This window comes from Cebus imitator, unplaced genomic scaffold, assembly GCF_001604975.1.
Source record: "Cebus imitator isolate Cc_AM_T3 unplaced genomic scaffold, Cebus_imitator-1.0 Scaffold168, whole genome shotgun sequence".
In the NCBI taxonomy this organism is placed as follows: Eukaryota; Metazoa; Chordata; class Mammalia; order Primates; family Cebidae; genus Cebus; species Cebus imitator.
Genome location: NW_016107483.1, coordinates 2867368 through 2891667, shown reverse-complemented (window position 1 = coordinate 2891667; position 24300 = coordinate 2867368). Strand labels below are relative to the sequence as shown.

The 24300-nt window shown below is 31.9% G+C and overlaps 1 protein-coding gene across 6 annotated transcripts in view; it reads left to right on the top strand.

Annotated features, from left to right (window-relative positions):
• The window catches only part of CADM2 (cell adhesion molecule 2), a 1069796-nt gene that overhangs the window by 979192 nt on the left and 66304 nt on the right, over positions 1-24300 (top strand). For 4 of the 6 annotated variants that reach the window (XM_017544238.2, XM_017544237.2, XM_037744179.1 and 1 more), the window contains one exon: positions 14557-14676. The exons of the other annotated variants lie outside the window; for them this stretch is intronic. In XM_017544238.2, coding sequence (XP_017399727.1) covers positions 14557-14676 — 120 coding nt within the window. The remainder of the gene's footprint in view (positions 1-14556; positions 14677-24300) is intronic. 6 annotated transcript variants of the gene reach the window in all.

Here is a 24300-nt window from a genome sequence, read left to right as displayed (position 1 = left end):
TTTGATGGCTGCATAATATTCCATGGTGTATATGTGCCACATTTTCCCTATCCAGTCTATCGTCAATGGGCATTTGGGTTGGTTCCAGGTCTTTGCTATTGTAAACAGTGCTGCAATGAACGTTTGTGTGCACGTTTTATGAACAAGTTTGGCGATGGAAAATTTATCTGTTAAATTAGTGGCCATAGTTATACTAATTAATTCCTGTGAGCACAGTACTTTCTTACTATTTGCTTATTTATAAAAGTGTTGAAGTATATATCTTGTGATTATTATAAAAATGTTGAGGTATATCTCTTGTCATATTATATATGTATTTACAATGGATGATTACATCCATTGTTTTAATGGCTTTGAATATCTTGATCCATTCCTATTCTTAACATTTGAAGAACTAGGATCAAGGGAAAAATTTATTCATTCACTCAATAGATACTTAGTACTTATCTACTAGGTGCAAAGGAGCAAATGTAAATAACAAACAAGAAGATTATAGTTTAATATGGAAGATAAGCGTTTAGATAATTGTAAAACAAAATAGAAAGGATATAGGGAATTATAGGAAGATTGTCATATAATATGGTAGCTGTTCACACTCTGTGTAATTCCAACTCTGTGGAATGTTTAAAAATAGTAACAAATAGTTTTTACTTATAAATATTTAAATATAATTATAAAAATGTTTAAAGTAATATAAATATAATATAATTATAATATAATATAATTATAATATAATTATAGAAAATAAATAATACATTCATTTATATTATGACAAGCATCATAAATGAAATTACTCAACAAAGTGCCAGTAATACAGATACATAATAAATTAGACTATTATTATTATCTTTCTAGTAATCTTACTATACCAAGGGCAATCAAACTCCAAGATTCTGGTAAGAAACTTACCCCTGAATTGCATACAGTTTATTGCTCACAATCTTCCCTGAAAGCTTCCCATAACATTAAGTTAAGTTAATGCTATTGAAAAATTAGAAAATTCTAAATTTTTGCTATGAGATAAAAAATGTCTTCAAATTTCAACAATATAACAAATTGATCATATGCAAAAACATGTTAGTGTCAACCTTTTCCTCTAATGCAGCATCAAGTTCAGAGAATGTAGACTGAATATCTTCTCTTGAAGCAAATACTACCTGGACATATCCATTCACTGTAGAGAACATAGCAGATACCTTTTTATCATGCAAGGAATGGCTATAGGGAATGACCAATGGCATTGTGCTAATTTATTTATTTATTTTTTTTAAATTAATTTTTTTTTTTTTTTGAGACGGAGTTTCACTCTTGTTACCCAGGCTGGAGCGCAATGGCGCGATCTCGTCTCACTGCAACCTCCGCCTCCTGGGTTCAGGCAATTCTCCTGCCCCAGCCTCCTGAGTAGCTGGGATTACAGGCACGCGCCACCATGCCCAGCTAATTTTTTGTAGTTTTAGTAGAGATGGGGTTTCACCATGTTGACCAGGATGGTCTCGATCTCTTGACCTTGTGATCCACCCACCTCGGCCTCCCAAAGTGCTGGGATTACAGGCTCGAGCCACCGTGCCCGGCCTAATTTATTTTTTGATTCGAAGCAATGCATGTTTTTCTCTTTATCATCAATTGATTAAAAATACACTCATAAAAGTGTCAGAAACGTATAGCCCCTGGGAAGCTTTGAGAAAGAACACCCTAAATTTCTTCCCTTTTAGCTTTCCGAATGTCTCTTTCACCTGCCTTTAAACTCATTAGATAAATTAATAACCACTCCTCAAAATACAAATTGGAAATGGACAGAGATGCTGCAACTTTTTAATATCACCTCGATGCTCAAAGCCTCCCCAGGATCTGGGAACAAATACAATAATACCAACAAAAAAATTAGTAACTCATTTCTTCTTCACCAATAGCTGTACTCTCAATGGCAGGTCCAGATTGTAGACAAGGGTAACAAATATCATGAATAGAACGTTGGGGGAGAACTCAGGTTGTCTCACAGTTATAGCAGAGTTGAGATGCAGTATTCCATAAAGTTTTTTTTTTTTTTTGTAATATTCTCCCTTCCTTTTCAAATTTACTTTTCCTTTTACCATGGTAGTTCCATGTGAGTACTAAAATTATTTTACGACTGCTCTAACTTATTCCCTTACTTCATTATTTTTCTCCTTAATAAGTTTTAAATAACAATTCATCACTCCTTCATTACCTTAACTCTTGCTATCATTTAGAATGAAATTGCCCACTATGCACCTTTCCACAGGTTTAGTTTTCTTTACATGTATGTATTTCGTTTTTCCAGGAAAATATATCTTTACAACCAAGTAAGATAAATAAAATCTCTATAATTAGTATTATAATACTATATAGTAAAATAGAATCAAGCTTATATTTTTGTCCTGCTAATCAGTTTATCACAATTTCTGAAAAACTTGGTCTCCCTAAAACATCACTTGACTGTTATGGTTTGTTTTGTTTATTTGTTCATGTGTCTATTAAAGAGCAATGGAAATATGATGCTGATTTTATGTTTCCAAGATAATTTACTTCAGAAGTAACATATATAGAGAATAGGATATGTCATTTTATTGTTAGTTGGTAGGATTTTTGATATAAAAAAAGTGTTCTGGAGGCTTAGAACTTTAATAGAGAATTATGCTACTAGAAATGTCTATATGCTTTGGTCTATTGAAAGGTACTAAGATATTAAATTGTGCCTATTTAGCTTCTAAGAATCAATAAGATGGCTACTTTCATTTCACTCAGTTTTATTGTTAATAATAAATGTCAAAAAATACTTAAAGACAGAAAATTGTACATGTAGATATTACAGACTGCTGCATCAAGGCAAATGTCCAAGCTTTGTTGCTCATGTAGACATATGTCATTTTCAGAGACTGTATGAAAACACAAGTTCACTCTTCTATCCTGGGTAGTGATTCTCCATTTCAATTAACTTTCTTATTATGGGAGAGGAAAAATTGAGTCATGGATGGTACCTTTATTTTCACTTTAACAGATGGTTTTTATCTATTTGTCATCTTTGCCAAATATTTAACAGATGTGCAAAGTATAAATTCAGTTCCTTTAGAGTTATCAGTACCTGACCCTAAATTTAACAAAATAATACATATATGTTAGTGAATATAGCAATCATTAAGAAACAGATAAACAGATTAGGAACATAATTAAGGAATACCTTAAAATTGTTTTTGAACTTTGCTTACCATAGAACTAAGCAAACATGATTATGATAATACATCCCTAATCTTACAGAGCTATACCTTTTATGTATTCATGTCATGATTATCAATGGTCTGAAAGTTAATGAGAACTTCCATCACAATAAAATGAAAAATGTCCTTCTGTGCTTCATAGTAAATGTGTAGCTAGGCTAGAAGGTTGCCAGCCTCTGCAATGTGCATTTACTGCTAAATTATCCAGCAACAAAACATCTAGAAGTATTGAGAGGATACATAATTTTTTTAGGCAAGGTGATCTTTACAGGTCACACTGAGAACTAAGAGAGTACATCTTCTAGATCATATGGTTGGGTGGGGAAGGAAAAAAGAAGCCTGGATTATGGACAGATGTAAAGCCTAGCAAACATTAAAAAGGGATTCAGCTAAAATCTGTTCACTCACACAGAAACAGACCTACCGGTTGGTAAATTAATTCTGTGTACTCATAATGAGCATTTTTCCTTTGGAGCATTTTTCTTAGAAGTCTAGATGGAAAATATACAGCAGAGGGAGAAAAAGATGGAAAAGACATCCATATGGAGCAACAAACAGTCTGCTAATGCAAGAGCCCTATGGTTGCTGCTCTCATCTCTGGTTGAGAGTTTCCAGGCAGTAACTAGTTGGATGATTCTTAAAACAGTATCTTCTTTAATCGCTGAGATAAAACGCTATCATTTCTGGACATGAATAAGCAGGGAGAGCTCTGATGCCTGTAGGAAAGGTGTACCTCTGACTGGATGAATATGAGGTTGAACTCTGCAGAGAGAAATGGAATGGCATAAAATAGTAGAGACAGGTGCACTATTTCCAGTATAAAACATATAAAAAGGGGTGTGTGTGTGTGTGTGTGTACACACTCAACACAGAGTTAAGGCTTAATTGTATGTCTTTGTTTTAAGATGAGCATTAAGTGGATACATTAAGGTTTCTGCTTTTAGAGTAAAAATTGTGTGGAGAAATACCATTCTGAGACAAAAATTTCTGTGTGCTGGATGGATCACAGACTGCAATGTACATGGGAAAAAGTCTCATTCCTGCCTTCTATCACTAAACAATTTCATCATTAAAAAATATTTTCTCACATTATTTACATATAATCTTTTCTCTCAGTTGTAGTACGTAATAAAGTAAACAGAAGGGTAGAATCTGTGGTACTCAGTGCTTCTAGATTTTTTTATGTGCAAATAAGGCTAGGCTTTAGCTTTACCAGAATGTTCAAGAGCTTTTCTATCCGAGTATAGGTGCATTAATTGGCTAATTTGTTAGAGATTTCAAGCAATATGCAATGGCCCATGGGAAGAAATTTTGGCATTAGTTTTCAGAAACAATGGCATTCCTAAATAGAAGATACAGATTTTTACATAAAACCTACTTTGTAGCTTCTTACAATATAGTTTTCACAAATACTATAACGACATATGCACTTGTTTTAGAATCTAAAAAATGTTCCTTAATTCCATTCTCCACCTCTCTCCAATTCACCATGAAGCTCCATCACCATTGTTTCCAAATCCCGGTCCCAATGTGGCCACTTCTCTCCATCATCCATGCTGGTTTAGACTACTAAAGTATTGTTTAATAGGCTCCCTGCTTCCACACTCCCACACCTTCAATCTCTTTCTCACATAGCTGCAATATATAAACGTTTTAAATGCATGCCTCTTCATGTCCTTTCCCCATTTAAACTTACACAAAAGCATTTCATCATCCTTAGTATAAAACACAAACCCTCATTGTCCTACTTTTCCAAGCCCTGCATTTTATGGCTGCTGCCTGCAGTGGTGGCATCTCTCATCACTCTTCACACACCCACTTATGTCTCTCTGGTCCACTTTCAACTTCTCTAAGTTGTCAAGGTCATTCACTGCTTAGAAATTTTGCCTCTGCCTGGAATGCTTGTCCAGGATGCACAAGGAATGCTGCCAGGAATGCTAGTCTTTGTAAGATTGATTTCTTATTCAGATCTTAGATTAAATGCGATTTCTCAGTGAGGCCTTTTTTGTCCACTGCCATCTAAATTGTCCCCCAGTCACATATATCTTCATTTAAATTCTCTACGGGGCATCTCACATATCATTATATGATAATTTAGCTATGTGTGTGTGTGTACATATGTTTGCATATGTATATATATGTGTGCCTATGTATGCCTATATATGTACCATATATGTTTACATCTGTATATGTGAATGTGTTCTATGTCCTCACAGTAGAGTATGACCTCCTTGGAAACAGAAACTTTATGCATCTTGTTTATTTCTATACCACTAGCTTTTAGAACAGTGCCTTTGAATAGTAGGTGCTCAATAAATATTTATTTAATAATTCAATCTGTTTCTGACTGTCTCTCCCTCTGGTTTCAAGAGAAATTTAGTGAAGCAATAAATGTGTATATATACACACATATACATACATACACATACATACCCATATCTACATATATACACACATATGAATATACAAATGCGTGTGTGTGTTCATATATATGTATATATGCACACACACAAACAGCCTTGACTTCTGCACAAAATCAGGGTAATAATTGATATTTCTTGGTCAACAAAATAATACCTTTAGTTTTTATTCCATACTGGAAAAAAAGACGTATTTACTTAGCAACCCATCTGAAATGTGCTTTATAGAGTTAAGTAATTCACATAGATTAATTAATAGATTAATTAATTAATTAAAAATAGATTAATTAATTAAAAACTAATTAATAGATTAATTTTTCTAATAAAACTCTTTGAAATTAAAGAGTTATGCAATTGACTCCAAACATATGTTTTCATCTTTTTGCAGTTAAATGACTTTGCTAACTGAAATTTAACCTTTTATCAGAGAAACCTGGCTGCTCATGAGATATCTGACCATTAGGAATACAGGTGATAGGGGTGGATATAACAAGTGAAGCTCAACAGATGTTTATTCACAACTCCTCTTAATACTATTTAGTTTTATTCAGGTATTGTGTTCTAAGGATATGTCAAAGTTGATCTATTTATTAACATGGATGTAGAAAAGGTACTTGTAAATAGACTTTCATAATTTTATTAGATAATAGGTTAGCAAGTTTATAGTAACAATCTTCGAAACATTATTGTCATCTAAGTTTTATTTAACTAACCTTTTGTATTACAGGATACAATATTGCATTTGGATTCATTTTATCACTTTTAAAAACTGGCTAATAGGCTCCCTGCTTCCGCACTCCCACACCTGGAATCTCTTTCTCACATAGCTGCAATATATAAACGTTTTAAATGCCAACAAAAACATGTCAAAATTAGAATTCACTAAAATTAGTGCTGTGGGCATAGTACTCTCTTTACCCTCCAAAATGCAGCACAGTTTAGTTCATCCTCAAAAATGCTCCTTCAGGATTCTGGAAGCTACTTTATTCTTTGATGGAATTTGTATAGTAGATGAGCAGTATCAAGATAAACCTGAAACATATTTCAGGGTAAATTGCATGGTGATAAATCTGTAGAGTAATATAAACGTATACCCTAGTATGGGTTATGCAACTATTTTACGGAATAAAAAATAAAAATGGAAAAACCTGTCATGCGAAAAATCTTAAAACTGTTTTTAATCATAAGCATACTCTATTTAAATATGGATGGCTTACTGAGAAGAGTAATTTTTGTATTCTGAAATGTTCACTAATATTAATATTTTTAAAGCACATTAATATTAAGATCATTTTTCTTATATACATGAGATTATTTTGCAGTTGAAATAATTATAGAATAGGAGGCAACAAATGTATATGTTTCACTGTATTTTGAATCTGAACAAACACCTCTATGAAATCCCATATCTCCTGAAGTCATGTGCAAATATTTTGGCATGTATAATTTTTTGAGTGAAGATGGTTTGCTTTTAGAAGATTGACTCTGATCGATCGTTAAAAACTTAGTCCAAAAAAAATTATATAAATGACAAAATAGAAAGTCTTCAATTTTTAGATGAGGAGGCATAGATGCATAGAGGTTAAATGACGTGCCAGTGTCTCTCAGCTACTTTATCACAGAGCCTACATGAACAATCAAAATATTTGGATTTCTCTGTCAGTATTTTTCTACTATATCACAGTTCTCCTTGTGTGTATTAATAGTTGATATATGTCTCTCATTTAATGTACGACAGTAATATTGTCTTACATTTTCACAGAACTTGAATTATTGGACCAAATCATGTGATTTACCTTTAGGTAGAGTATTTTAAGGAAATAGGAAAGGGCTCATAGTATTGAAGAAGGCAGAGTTAAACGATATAGGATAATCCGCTTCAAATGCATTTTTTTCCTACTTGAAATTTCACTTTACTTTTGTCAGTTTGGAATGTAAAACAGTATTACAAAAGAAAAAAATACATACATTTTTTGAAATAATGCATTGATTTTATTCATAAACTTTTCTTGTAATTACATAGAACTGACAGTTACCGCCTACAGTTTAAAATTGCAGTACTTTTCATTTTCTGAGAACAGCTTTTTATTATTATTATTGTATAAGGATTCCATTTAATATGAGAAACCAGTGGAAGCTATCAGAGGGATGAAAAGGGATTTATTCAAATATAATTTTTAAAAGGGTTCCTTTTTATGAAGCAGATGGGGTTACTATATGACTGTTGAGGAGGAGGCATGTACTGGTGAGTTGGGGCCTTCTCAAGCTGGTGGTTTTCATTTAAGTAAGAGACTTGGTGCTGTTATCCACTTTTAAGCTGTAATTCAAATAGGCTACTGCATGTAGCTGAGTATAATGTGAGCAGATTAACGTCCTTTTTTACACAGGCAAAAGCAAAGTAAACTTTCCTCTTAACAATTGTTTCCAATGTCAGTCAGTGCAATTAGTAGCAAGGAAAAATGCCCTATTATTTTTTAGGATAAGGAAATGTGAATACCTTTCACCAAAAAAGACACATCTTATGATAGTAATTCTAATTATATACCTCAAATTTTAACACTTACGCATCTCCCCTAATAACTCTTAGTTTTTATTTATTCTTTACTATCCTGGGACCACCCCTGGCAGAGGGCATTAGTGCCACAAAGTAGAAAGAAAGTAAACATATGGATTCCAGTCTAAATGGTAACAATTTTTCTCCCTATTGAACAGTCATCCTTGGAGAGAAACAAGCAGCTTGGGCTTCTGGGAATCTTTAGACTTAATTTTGTTTCGAAAATCCATTCTGAATGCCATTTTTAAAAAGAGAAACTGCCAGAAAACAAAACAGGTTGACAAGTTAGAAATTATTGTACACTGCATTTGTAGAGAACAGAACATACCTTTAACCTGAAAAGCTCGTTATTGGAAAAAAGGTGCTGTACCACTCTTCAGTTTATTGTATACAGTGCTTGTTGAAACTGATTTCATTTTGACAAGGTTATACAGGATCTGTTGTGCTCTAATAAGCTCCAATAACAAAATGTGGTGGCATTTAAAAAAAAATCCTTCATTAGAATAGAAAGAAAAAGACACTTTTCTATTGTTTTTAATTGGATGATATGATTTAGAGCTCTAATGCTTCTAAAAACATTGAAAATCTGTATTTAAAATATAAAATTATTCCATATGCTGCATTTTTATTTTTTTAGTACTCCTTTTGGCTGGAAGACTCTTAAAACAAATTCCAAAAAAAATCATCTCACACATGGTAAAAGGGAGAGGGAAGCAACATTTTTTTGGGGGGATTAACCAAGTATAAGCTTCAGTTACTGATTCATATTTTTAAGAATGATACTATGTGCTATCTACTGTATCATTGTCATTATTGTCTGTAGTGACATTACTGATAAAGCACGTGTCATATCCAGTGCTGTGCTACATGCCTGTAGTCCCAGCTACTCAGGATGCTGAAGCAGAAAGATCGTTTGAGTCTAGGAGTTCAGAACTGTTGTGCGCCATGGCCATGCCTGTGGATAGCCACTGCATTCCAGCCTGGGCAACATACCAAGACCCCATCTCTTAAAACAAACAGAGAAACAAAAAGCACCTGCCAAATTGAAAGCATAGAGCTAGGCACCCTGATAAAGCACAGAAGTTTACTGTTAAGTTTATACTCTGTTATCTTACTCTCCATTGCTCGTGAAAAAAAAATATAAGCAATATATGTTGTGTCAAATAAATGGTACACCTTCTCAATTTCCAACCCAGATTTTATAAAGATCTTTGAGGCATAATCATTGTACTGCACTGTATACTTTATTATTAAAAAGAGTGAAAATAATAGAGTTTACAAATTGAGTGTGTAAACTAGAGCAAATTTGAAAATGTTATTATAACATCACACATTTTTAATTTGTGTTTTCCATTGAGGGACAGAAATGGATGTGGAAGTAGTGGGATACACATAACTCTGGGTCTTCTCATAGCAGTATGTCATGAATGGAAGCATTATTGGTCATGGGAATATGGATGAGAGGAAGTGAAGGAAGTAGCAGATAGACTCAAAAGCACAATGGGTGGTGAAAGGAAATTAGGTGAGACTTGGTCAAGGAAGTCTTCACAAAGCAGATAGAAATCAGGCTGAGATTTGAGAGTGGCAGGTTACTAGGTACATCAAGAAGGGCAGCTATTCTGTGATGAAAAGCTAATGAGGGATTGGGTCAGAATATATTTGTCTAAGACAAAGTGATATTTTAAAAGACAAGAACACGTGAATTTATAAGACTGAGCCTACAGTTTATTGGGAAAAGTAAACGCAGAAATATAAACATGTATATGGGTGTCTACAAAGTGCTTAAAAACTCAGAGAAGGAAGATATTAACTCTTTACAGAACTGGAGCATGCTTTCCAGATGAGATCTTATTTAAACCAGGATTCAAAGGATGGACATGAAAGAGATGACAAATGTGAAACAGGATGTTTCTCTGAGAACCTACAGAACAAAGAACAGAAAGAGCTATGTCTAACTCTGTCATTGGAGAGAGCACTTAGGTCAGAGGCAGATGTCTTTGTGTATCCTAGGAATAAGCTTCTTTCTCTATGTTAACTTGGCACTTGAAAAATAAAGAAGACAAGCCGGAAGTGTATGCTCTGAGGAACTCTAGCACCTGTTGTTGCAGGAAACCTTAACGTTATGGCTGCCTCAACACAATGGTGGATGCACTTTTGGAGTTCCGAACAGAGTCACACAGGTTGAGCAGGAGAGATGATGGACTGATGAATTCATCATATTAAAGTTTAGTCATGGTCCTGTTCACAGATTTTAGTTTCCCGATTCAACAAACATGTTGTTTTAGCCGAAATTATACTTCTGCATGTGCCTGGGTTCTTAGAGAAGTACCCAGATTATTTATATTGCATTTATTGGCAACCCAACATTCACTCACAATAATAACTTTTGCAGCCTACTTAGGTTTTGTGTGCACAATTATGAAATTTTACAGTTGACTAGATTTAGGGGTTCTGCCTGTTATTGAAATACTCCCGAATTTTCTTTTTACATGAAAACAGTACTTTATATATGTTATAAGTGAAATGAAAGTATAATTGATTGTAATTCAAACTTTCTGTGTGGTCAAAATTATAAGCAGATATTTTCATATCTTGGAACCTTTACTTTTCTCAATTTCCTGTAAATAAAAATGCTCACATTTCCCTTTAAATAAAATTTCTGCATATATATATGTATGCGTGTATACACACACACACACACACACACACACACACATATTCATAGAGGTCCAGACTTTACATAAATTGTGTGTGTGTGTGTATATATATGTGTGTGTATCTGTGTGTGTGTGTGTGTATAAAGATATATTTAAAGTTTATGCGTGTGTGTGTGTGTGCGTGTGTGTAACGATATATTTAAAGTGTAGGTAATGAATACTGGATCTTTATGAATTCATTTAATATCCTATCTAAAACCATCAGTTTACTTTAGCAAATATTATTTATTTTAGTATATAGTGATATATGGTATTTAGTATGTGATGAAAATCAATTGGCAAAATAAATTTAAATCACTTAATTATTATTTCTTGATTTCAGAGAAGTTGTCATTACACATTCCTATATATTGTAATGAAAACTTTTAACAGCCTGCAAACTATTGTTAGATTAGATAGCAAACAAATTTCTTATTAATGAGAATATTTTAAATTCTGATTTTGATTAACCTCATTGAAACTTACCTTATTTGGATTTAAATTATGTAAAATAATTTATGTATAGTAATTTATTTTATTAGCTCTGGATAAAATTTAATTACTCTCAGTTCACATTTCAAATACCTTTTTATTAGCGGTGTATTTTATCAATAGCTGACTCTTCACTCTTTATTCCTTAATATATAAAAATACAAACTATAAATATATAATACAACACAATTAATTTCTTTTGTAAATTCAAAGTGCTGAACCTATTATTTACAACTATACTTTTATTTTAGGCAAATGCAATTATAGTTGGTAAAATTAATACACTCCTCAAGGAAAAAAAAATGAGCCCTTCTTTTGCAGTGTTGAAATGAGAGGTGAAATATATAAATTGAGCTATGTATTGGATTGTTGTCATTTCTAAATTCCAATATTTGTAAATTATGCATCACATGCCATAAATTTGACAATGTTATATTTATAGTTGTCTTGATGTCTATGTTCAAATATCCCTTGATTAATCATAGGATGTTAACATACAAAGCATATATTAAGATATTCTAACATTGCCATGTCATATTAAACAAATTACTTAAAATATTAGTATAACTGCAAGTTACCTTGTCCTATGAACAGAAGTAATAAGTTAATGTTGAACCAGTATTTAGTACACACAGAACGAAATGAAGCCAGTAGTAGTTAACATTTAACAGTAATAGGCATAGGTTTCTTTATGGCAGGTCACTTTGTAACCCAATTGTCATACTGGTATTTTCCACCAAATTACTTTGTCAATTTGTTGTTAGCCACATATGGAATCAGAGAGAAGGATAGGAGAGATAAACAAAGAACCAGGTTATATGTAAATACTAATTTGTAACGTTTTCTATTTGGATATTTTAAAAGATTCTAGAGATGTTGTTTTAAAGTGGATTAACAATTATTAAAACTACTCATCTTTTTAAGTTACTGGAATATTAACCTAGGAAAAACATATGTTTAACGCATTTTTGCACTTGTAAGAAATAAAGATGTTGTTTGCTCTATACAAGAATGCTCATAGTACTTGAAAATACATAGAATGCCTTTAAAACAATTCAGGATTTATTATTACCTGTACTTTTTGACATGGAATGAGTGGGGTGGAGGTTGGGGGGACTCCAAATAGTACTATTATCATTATTATTATTTTTGCCTAAACTAAAAACAAAACAAAATCCTGCTATTTGTATTCCCTCTCTTAATAATCCAATGATGGGGCTTATTTTGAAAGATTATTTTTCTTATTAGAATAAGATCCTATGCAACTGTATTCTAACTGACTATGTGATAGTAAATAAGCTAATATGTCATAATCTGTGGTAAATTTTGAAATATCAGGACATTTACATGGAGTTTTAAATAACTAGTATTATTGTTTGTTCTTAAATTCAACATCTTTGGAAGATATTGGCCTTTGCATTTATTAAATGCATATATTTGAGATCATAATAAGCAAATAGTTTTGCTAACAAATAATGTGTTATTTTCTATTTTAGATATGTATAAAAGTTGAAATTATGCATTTTTTAAATTTAAAAAATGTTTTCATTTACCTCCAGTCTGCCTAAGCCTTTTAAGAAATCTTACCTTGAAATAAACGGCTATTATAACAATTAGTAAACAAGAAGCATATTTATCCATATACATATTTTTTTTCATTTATAATGTTGTTAAAGTCAGTTCTACTTTATGATAATGGTAAATCACACTCCAGGCTTTACCCATTTTCCCTAGTGATTAATGCAGCACCACTGAGTTTTCAGAAGGTTGTTTTCTTAATTTGACTGTCCAGGAAGCATTTTCTCTGTTGAAAAACAGGTGTAAACATCAATATTCAAGATAAGAGAGCGATCTCATGCTGTTTTCTGGTGTATCCAGTGTAGAGAATTCAGCGGGTAGAGTCTACAGATTGAGTAGGACTATTTATCAGAAGTAAAGCACTAGAAAATGTTTGGTGTGACTCAAAGACTTTAACTGAGAGAATGACAGGAAGCCTTTTAATAGCAAAATTATCTGTCCAACACTCTGAATGTGTGGGGGCTGTGTAACAAACATGTGAAATCAAATCTCAGCACAGTAATTATAGGTAATTTGGAAACTGCTTCTAATTTCCTCACTGTGTAAATTACATGTGTATTCACTTCAGGCAAGATTTAACTCTCTGAGGGTCTTACAGAAGTTCTCATGACTTGACATTGGCTGCATTGTTTCAAAGTTCACTGTGCTGCTCTTCATATTTTCAGCTGATTTTTAGGAAAAGGAAAGAGGATTTGTGCATTAAACACTAAACTATTCTTTCTGGGTTTATTTTCTCTGTATTGGAAGCTACTGTTAACTTCTAGCAACTTAACTAATTAGGGGTTAGAGATTCAATGTTACAGTTCAAGTATATATTCAGTAACCTCTCCTAAGTATGCCATATTAAAATAAATCATAAACCTTTCAGAATATCTGGTGCCATGCTAGTTGACTCAATACTTGTTAAAGACTCCTAGGTACTGCAAAATTATTAGAAGGCGTTACCAGCTAACAAGGGTAAGAATTGCAAGACTCTAAACTGTGCATTAACATCATTTGTGAGAACAAGAGAAGCAAAATAACAATAATAATAACAATTGGCTTCTTTTGTTTGTTTGTTTCTAAAGATTGCTCTCATTTCCTATCATTAAGTCTTCCTAAAAGAAAAAAAAAATTGAAACGCATTTAACATGCATTTACACATTCATCGTTAACATTTTGTTAATCTTATATGGTGATATATGTGTTTATTTCTGTATGTGTTGTGCTGTTTACTTCTTTGACAAAGCATGTTAGTTTTTGTTTTACCTACATGTACTTGGCTACTGCATGTCAAACTTTTTAAATGACTCAGTGAACAAATGAATTCTTGTCATTTTACATTTTACTCTAAATATTGCAAACAACCTGCTTATTCTCAAACATTGCTCCAAGTCTTTGCTTTGTGTTGGAGTATGAAAAAGAGGTGAAAAAAAATGACAAGACTTGTGTGACACCGTCAGTTTTGTACCTGATATTTTGTTAAAACTTGTTAAAGTTAAACCTCAATAAGTTATATGCGTTTATAATTTGAATTATTTGTGTTTCTCTTTTGTTTGCATGATATGATTTTGTTTTATATTTTGTTTTTTTCCACTCACCAGATGTTCCCAACACTTTGCTTCCCACTACTATCATCCCCTCACTTACCACTGCAACAGTCACAACCTCTGTAGCCATAACAACCAGCCCAACCACATCTGCAACAACCAGCAGCGTCAGAGGTATGGTACGCTTCTTTGTTATAGCCTGGAAAGCACATTAACTGGAGCTTTGTAGAAGTTTTTCGAAAGGGTAAAAACATTGATATTCAATTTTTCTTGATTATGAGAAGTAATTAAGTCACCCAAATTACTATCAATTAGGGTTATTGGAATAAAATATGAGAAAATTTTATTTTTTCAGTGTTGCTTAAGACTATTATCAAAATATTCCAGAATATAGATTTAAAATATATGGGGCTTTAAAATTTTGGGCAAATTTTAAATGTTAGCATGGGACACAGTTTTTGCATGTAAACAAAGAAATAAGGTGGTCAAGGGTACAGAGGTAGCTTTTGCTTTTCAAAATTCTAGTTTAATATTAATAACTTGCTACTCCTCTGCAACTTTATTAAAATACCTATAGTGTTTTAAATGTTCTAAAATTTGCATAGTCCGTGTATAAATTATTCTCCACATAGAACATGCAAGTAAATATTCAAAATATATGTTATCCTGAAGTGATCTGCTGATTGAATCTACTTATTCTACTAATAGAATGTTCTAGAAGGACATGTCTGTTGTCCCAGATGGCTCCGTGAATAATTTCTGGTATTGTTATACAAATAAGCTTTTGTTTCAAAGAAAGCAACCTCAAAAAGGTAGGAGTATCCAAAGGCAGAAGAAATAATTATGTTATGGTTGAGATATATAAAAAGTATTACTAAGTAGTCATTAAGTAGTTAGCAGTTGATGAGGAAATTAAAAAAAATTGAAGGCATTATAGAAAAACATGTTTTAAATTTAATTTCCACATAAGCAGTGCTCAGAGATAATTTGTCGTATTTAAGTCTGTCTTTTTCTTAATTCTTATGTGTGTTTCATGTCACATTGGCTATACTAATATCTATTAAGTTTAACAATTTAACTTGAAATTCATGAGGACTTTATATCAGTATATTTAATTCAATTGTGTGAAGGTTATGTTTAGCACTATTGTTCATAATTTTTAGAGGTCGTTCAATTAGTCTGTTTTTCTTGGAATTTAGTTAATTATTGATATTAAATTGATTTACTAGCTTTGATTTCACCGATACAATAGTCTTTGTTTCAGAAAAAAATATTCTAATGTCTTATAATTTTCCATTTTTTAATAACGATGTCAGCTATATTATACATTGTACAAGATTGATGATTAAGCAAGTTTGATGGTAGCAACAATAAGAACTTCTCAGAAACACCCAGGTTTATTTTTGTATGACTGAATTGTATTTAAGCTAAATTGGAAGTGAGAGGCGTTTGGAGGTCTTTCTTGTAAAAATGTATATAAAAATAAGAGAAGAGATAATGAAAATGAAGAAAAAGTTAGAAGTGCTTTATAATATTATGTACAATGAAAGCTATCTAAAGTTCTACTTTGTTTTGTGTTACTCTCTAAGGATTTTTACAAACAGCAGTTTAAATAAAATGTAATCATTGCACACTGACACAATATCTGTGATACTATTAAGTTCTGACTGTATAAACAAATCACTTCAATGGGAAAGGAGGGAGGTATGTTGACTTTTTTTAAAAGGTCCATTTGTAACACAAAAATCAAATTTTCAATTATGCCTTCTTCTTCAACAAATATTTATTGAATACGTGTTTCATGTATGGCACTATGCCAGGACCTAAAATTACAACAACTACTTGTATCTAAAATCACTAGCAATCAAATGTGTACATTTCCCCCCACCCCCAATAAATAGTTTTTGTGCTTAATGTTGATTGTAAAGTATTAATGTTCTTTGTGGTAAAATATTACAGATGATATTTTGGTCTTTTGAAAAATTATATATATTTAGTATTCTGCTTCAAAGGACTAAATATCTATCTATCTATACACACACACATTAACACACACAATTATAGACTAAAATAAGAGATTATTTTATTTCAAAGTGAAGCTAACAACATTCTTTTATATTGGTTCACATGAATCTTAAGTGGAATTTGGTCTATTCCATTTTTTTTTCCTTCCGACTTTTATTTTAGGTTCAGGAATACATGTGCAAGTTGGTTACATTGGTTAATTGCACATTCCTGGGGTTTGGTATACCAATTATTTTGTCTCCCAAGTAGTGAGCATAGTAAGTGATAGGTACTTTTTTTTTATCCTCACCCACCTCTAACCTTCCATTCTTAACTAAGCACCAGTATCTATTGTTCCCCTCCTTGTGTCCATGTGTAGTCAATATTTAGCTCTCACTTATAAGTGAGGATATCCAATACTTGGTTTTCTGTTCCTGCATTAATTTTCTTAGAATAATGACCTCGAGCTGCATCTCTGTTGAAGCAAAGGACATGATCTCATTCTTTTTTATGGCTGCATAGTATTTTTAATATATATATGTACCACATTTTTTTCATCCAGTCCACCATTGACAGACATCTAGGTTGATTCCTTGTCTTTGCTGTTGTGAATAGTACTGCATTGCATGTATGTGTGCATGTGTCTTTACGGTAGAATAATCTATATTCTTTTAGATATATACTCAGTAATGGGAATGCTGGGGCAAACAGTAGCTCTGTTTTAACTTCTTTGATAAATCTCCAGGCTGCTTTCCACAGTGGCTGAACTAATTTATATTTCCACCAGGAGTATGCAAGCATTGCATTTCTCTGCAACCTTGCCAGCATCTGTTATTTTTAACTTTTTAATAAAAAACAGTCATGCTGACTGGTTTGAGAAGGTATTTCATTGTGGTTTTGATTTGCATTTCTCTAATGATTATTGATGTTGAACATTTTTTCATGTGCTTGTTAGCCACATGTGTGTCTGCTTTGGAGAATTATCTGTTAATGACTTTTGCCACTAAACTAAAATCAATGGTTTTCTCTTTCTGGTAAATTCACTTTTTTTTTTTTTCCAGGTTTCCTAAAATGTTTTTGTAAGCTTTATACTATGTATACTTACAGTGCTCAAATAATTCATTTTTCCTTTAAAAACACAACCAACCTCAAAGAAGATACACATGCCCACACATACAAAAAGATGTGAACATAAACCAATCCCTATTGTTAAACTTAAAGGTTGAAAGATAACATGTAAAAAAAAAATCACACAAAAAAATATGTTTAAGAAAAGTTTTTTTGTAAGCTGGGAAGTTCATGTTATCTATTTTATAAGAAAAGAAAAGTAGCAATGAATTTGAATGTTAGCCTCATGCCCATGTTTCTTTCTATTCTCATCAAACATCTGAGGACTGCAGAAGTCATAAGACTCACCTGCATTATTAATATTCTAGCTCGCATTTGAAAGTGTGGAGGATTCATTCAGTACATAAACAATGTTATCAATTTTACACTTTATTCTTTCAAATTATGTCATGTTGTTTCTTTGTGAGTTGCCTGTTAAATTAAAGCTTTTACATGTAGTTATATTTGAAAAGAATTCATTTATTTAAGTTTGTGAAAGATAGTTCAATATCATGATTTAAAAGGATTCATAATAAGAATACATTGCCTAAGAATAGCTAAGAACTAAAGAGATATAATATTTTCAGCTTGCAGCATTTATTTTTGGCTTACTTATTTCATTCCTTTATCTTATTCGATAATTTGAAATCAACTAAATGTATTTGATTTTATTAGGTTTAAATAGTATTTCTTCAAATTTCATTAACTATGAAATTTATCTCCATATATTTTATAAATGATCACAAAAAAGTCACTGTTAATATCTCCATTTACACTTTTACAACTCCTGTTATTGCTGAATTTTTCATCCTATGATAAACCAATTTAAAATAAATTTAAAGAATCACAGCTGTATCTATATTAAAAATCAAAATGAAATGGAATGAAAGAAACTACACTGGAATTGCTCAATGTCATAACCTTGAGAATTTGCACAACTCTTCAGTTTGTGTTTAAAATGTATCCCTATTTGGAGGAAAAAGAACTTCAACCATATGGGATAAAAACAGGCTATTAATATATTATTATAAATAAGGGTGTTAAAACACAGAAAAGTGAACCAACTTAAGCAGCCATGAGAAAGACAAAGAGTAATTGAGCCCTGGATACCTCTTTGGATATGAGTTTAGTTCTTTTGTTTACAATATCTTTGATCTTGGAAAGTGCACCAAACTGAGTATCAGTGTTTTCATCAGAAAAACAAGAAGCACAGATTTTACTTGAGAATTACATAATATCTAGAGTTATGAAAACATGAGCAATACTCAATAAATGACAGAATTATTGTTCAGCCCCTTTTGGTAAAATAAACCTGTTTACCTGTAGTTGTATCATCCGATTAATGAAAATGTAGATTTTCCCCTATAATTACAGTTTAAATCCTGGAAACACCAAATTACTTTTTCAATTTAATTCTATTTTTATTGATTGTATTATAAAAACCTTAGATGAAAAGTATACTAGAACATATGGTACCATATCTATCTATCTATCTATCTATCTATCTATCGTCTATCTATCATCTATCAGTCATCGATCTACCATCTGTCTCTCCTTTGCAATGTAACAGTTTATGTACTTTTCATTTCATGAAGTTTAAAGTATTCTTGATTTATATAATTTTAATTATTTCAGCTTTTGGAAATTGCATAAATTTTTTACACTGCCCATGTATAAATGAGACATACATAATATATAATATATTATAATATTGTATATAATGCTCTGTCTATTATATAATATATGCTTTACATTATATTATAATAGATACAATTATTCATATTATATATGATATATGTGTACACATATGTACACATATATAAATGTTACTCTTTTAGATAATTGTGATTTTTTTATGAATTTAGTACAATCATTTAATAATTTCAAATGACTTGATATAATTTCTAGCATGAATATAAGCATTATTTTAGCATGACATGTTTAATACCATTTTTATATATATCATATAATTTTAATTTCATATAAACTATGTTGTAATCTAGTAATCTTTAGTAACATCCTCATTTTACTGATAATGGTGTTAACTTACTGCAAATTCAGGAGACATATGTAAAACATAGTTATATATTTAAGTGGTTTATGTATCTTATATTTTGAATAAGAATTCATAACTGAACTTTTATACTTAGGACAGAAAACTCTCTAAGCTATTAATTGATATTTGTTTTACCTATGCAGAACAGTAAATGCCCTAAATTCAGAAATAAGCTGATAGATATGGAAAGATGATGTAAACCAATATACACTGTCCTATTACTAAGGGTGGATTCAAATACATCGTACATTTCAATATATCAGATAAGGAAAAAAATCCTAAAAATGGTGATGAAAGTGTTTATACAATTCATGTAAAACTTCAAATGAATTATTGGTTCAAATATAGATTTGGTTTGACATCTGTTTTTGAAATGATAAAATTACAATTTTTTACTAGCAAAAACTGTATTATTTGTGTGGTAATCTCAACAAATGTATTAATTGTAATGAGAGTCATTGCAAGGGAATCTTAGTTCAACATGTAATGGCACAAAGGAAAAAGGATTTTTTTAAATTTAAGAAATCAAACTGTCAAAATATCTAGAACCAGAGTTATATTGACAAAACTCACAATATTTTAATATGTATACTCAATTCTTCACAATTTTATTGTGCATTAGTTGCCCTGGTCTGTTTGGGGTGCCACAATAAAATAGAACTGAGTGGCTTAAACATAACAAACATTAACTTCTCACATTTCTGGAGGCTGGAAAAGACAAGATCAAGTTACAGGTATATTGGGTGTCCGGTAAGGATAGACTCCTTATAGATGACGACTTCCACCTGTCTTTCCATGTGTCCTCACATTGTGCAAGGTGCAGAGCAGCTCTCTGGAGTCTCTTTTATACAGGTACATATCACATTCATGAGGGCTCCACCTTATGATTTAATCACTTCCCCAGGCCCCACCTGTTAATATCATTATCTTGAGGGTAGAATTTAATATGTGAATTTAATATGTTAATTTTGAGGAGGACAGAAAAGCAGACCATAGCACTACTGTTGTGATATACGTTTAAAAAGGTAACATTAACTAAAATACTTAAAATCATTCTTGAAGAATAGAAAGACTTTTAGCATACACCTGGAGTGAATATAATTCCAGTCTAGAAATTATAGATACACAATTTTTAGCCCATATAATGCCATTGTGCTTTTAAATCATGTGCATCAAAAAACTTAATTCTTCAAATGTAGATGAATTTAGGGATCTGCTTGTATCACTATAATTCTAAAACATTGCTTTCTGAAAAATCTTAGTAAATAACTACTTTTCCCCTCTAAAGACATTTGAAGCAATCTTAGTGACTTGTTAAAAAAATCATATACACAAAGTTGAGCTGTACACATTGAAAATAAAAGAAAGTTAAGTGTTTACTTTGGGACATTATTGAAAGGTTGAGATGAATTTTCAAATTCTACTCATATTTAATGTGGACATTTTAAATGAAATACAGTTGCTTAAAATGTGTATTATGAAAGTGTTTTATTTGTATTCAGATTTTCTTACCTCAATTGTTTCATTTTTCTGATTTCAAAATAAAATAAGCTAGAGTAAAGTAAACACCACATAACATACCTGCACTTCAAACTACTGTCTGAAGCACTTATTTAATTAAATCAGGTTAAGAATCAATAATGTTCTGACCTGCACTTCTATTCTCTAACTCCTTTATATCAAAAGAAAATCAAGTCTGTCTTTATTTAATTTGTATTTGGTTTCATTAATGTGCCCTGTCTTTTCCTTCTTGGTTTAAATGCTTTAAAAAACAGAATACAAAGAGATGAAGAAACACCAGAATAAAAGAAAAAGCATTCCAGCACTGAGAAAAAATGAATGAAATAAAATCATTATAGCTCTGAGTTAGTCACTATAAACGTACTCAAGTAGAGCATTTAGAATAGTAGAATATATTAGCTTGACACAGTTGAATCCCAAAATGTGCAAATCAAGAAGTTGTTTATGAGCTTTTATTATGAGTGCTTAGCTATTAAAAGTCTTTTTGGCTTTATTGGTGGTAATAAAACACAATTTGCACAATGTTGTGAGCTTTTAAAAATTAAGCGTCAATATGTTGGGTTTTTTTCCTTGACAAAAATTAAGTAATTATTCAATATCCAGATGGTCCATGTAGAGAAACCTGCTTATCTGCAAAAAGACTGATTTCTATGTTTAGGGTGCAAACATAGTTTAATTTTCACCATACTTTTAAAAAACAATAATGATTATAGTTAGTTGACTAAGTTTTAAAATTAAATGTCTAAAACAGTTCATTATGAAAACAAGGTAAAATGCTTATTTGGAAGGAACAAGCAACATATATGTTCTATAGGTGGAGGTACGTTCAGCCTTACTGCAAGCATCACATTGTAAATGCTTCTGGAGTGGCTGCAGGCTGGATGTGGGTAAGAATGCTGGCTTTGGAGTCCAGGATTTTTAGTTAGCCATGAACGTAAACATTTGAATAATTACAGTGTGTCAAGTGATGTTATTCGAGGTTAGCATCGAATGCTAAAGTTTTTTCTTTTTATTCTAATAGATCTTATTTGGTACAGAAATGCATATCATTGGCTATATATAACCATTTCCAAAACTAAATTGAGCATTTTCATCTGACTTGAATGAAGTTGAACTCTGACACAGTTTGAAAATCTTTAAATATTAACGGACTTATTTGCTGCATTTGGGAAATATTTGAGAAAATCCTGTATTTGCATTTTCTTTCCACTATAGCCTATTAAGGGAAGCAGAACATGTGTGCTCTTTTTTGTTTTCTAAGGGCACTCTCGTGGCTTGCATAATTTAAAACATCAAACTTTTTTTTTTTTTTTTTTGAGATGGAGTTTCTCTCTTGTTACCCAGGCTGGAGTGCAATGGCGCGATCTCGGCTCACTGCAACCTCCGCCTCCTGGGTTCAGGCAATTTCTCCTGCCTCAGCCTCCTGAGTAGCTGGGATTACAGGCACACGCCACCATGCCCAGCTGAATTTTTGTATTTTTAGTAGAGACGCGGTTTCACCATGTTGACCAGGATGGTCTCGATCTCTTGACCTCGTGATCCACCCGCCTCGGCCTCCCAAAGTGCTGGGATTACAGGCGTGAGCCACCGCGCCCCCGGCCTCATCAAACATTTTTTAAAGTTTCATTTTAAGCTTATTTATTCCTTTGGCTTCCATCAATTCAAACAGAAATTTTCATTCTGTTAGTTTTCATTTCTTTTAAATAAACAGGTCTACTAATACTGTTCTCACTGCTCTACATTTAGAAGTGTCTTAATTTATTTTATAGTAATAACCCTAGATTTAATATCATCTAACAGTATATGTGTTTTTCTGGAAAACAATCTCTAAGAAAGAAAAATATATTTCCCAGTATACGTCATTTAAAAAAAATCATTTTTATGTAATATACATGTTCATATACATGTTCATGTAAAAATAAAATTGTTACGAAAAGCATGTTTTCTATGAAATATCGAGACTAAAGTGAGTTACATATTATTGTAACATTAATACATTATATATTTTAAAAGCATGTTCTAAATATATAAAAAACGTATTTCTAGAACATCTCTAAATTGTTTTAAAATCATTAACAAACTAGTTGTATCTTTCTTACTAACCAGTGAATTGAATTTATGAGATGTGCCTTTGAAGCTGAAAAGATTGCTGGCACTGCCCTTGCTTCTTTGACACTCCGCGTGAAACGCAGTTAATAACCTCCTGTGTAAGCTTGGTGAAACACCGAATTGATACTAATTATACCAACTTTGGGATAGAAGGTGACCTTGACTTCCACGGGAACTTTCTGCCAGGACAATAAATAAGAGCAAATGCCACAAAGCGTGACTTCTGAGAAGGGTCTAATACAATCTATTAACTTTGGGGAGTTCGTGGAATTGCAATAAGTGCTCAGATAATTGTAATATTTTAAAACATATCTTGCTTCGGTAATACATTAGTTTCTTATTTCTCTAGACTTCAAATAATCTCCCATTAGTTTTCTATACTCATTTAAATTAAGCTATGGCCAGAAAATTAAAAGCTACTTGATGGAAAGTGTGTATAAGGTGATTACAAGGCAAGGAGACAGATTTTTCTGAATGTCTTCTGAAGTATGTACATAAAATTTATACAGTTTTAGTATCAGAACTGCTTATAGTGAAGCTATGACAATACTCTTTCTTAAATAAAGAAATGTCTCTATTAAATGAGAAAAATGACTAAGAAAAAACAGTTGCCCCAGTGAGTCCACAGGTTTAAACTATTGAAAGAAACCTGTCAAAATTAATAATGTATGCCTGTTTCACACTTAAAATTTTGATCTTAACAACATTAAAAAAAAAAGGCCAATAAAGATACTATAAATGCCAACAGGTAAGAACAGAAATTAAACTGTCTTCACCAATATTGTTTAAATAATTACATTCCTGATCAGAGAATTCTGTTCTAATTGTTCAGTTATAATAAATAAAAATACCTAGTTTAAGCTCACATTTTTTTATCTTAGAAAAAGATCAAACACCGCATGTTCTCACTCATAGGCGGGTGTTGAACGATGAGAGCACATGGACAAAGGGAGGGGAGCACTACACACTGGGGTCAGTTGGGGGGACATAGGGGAGGGACG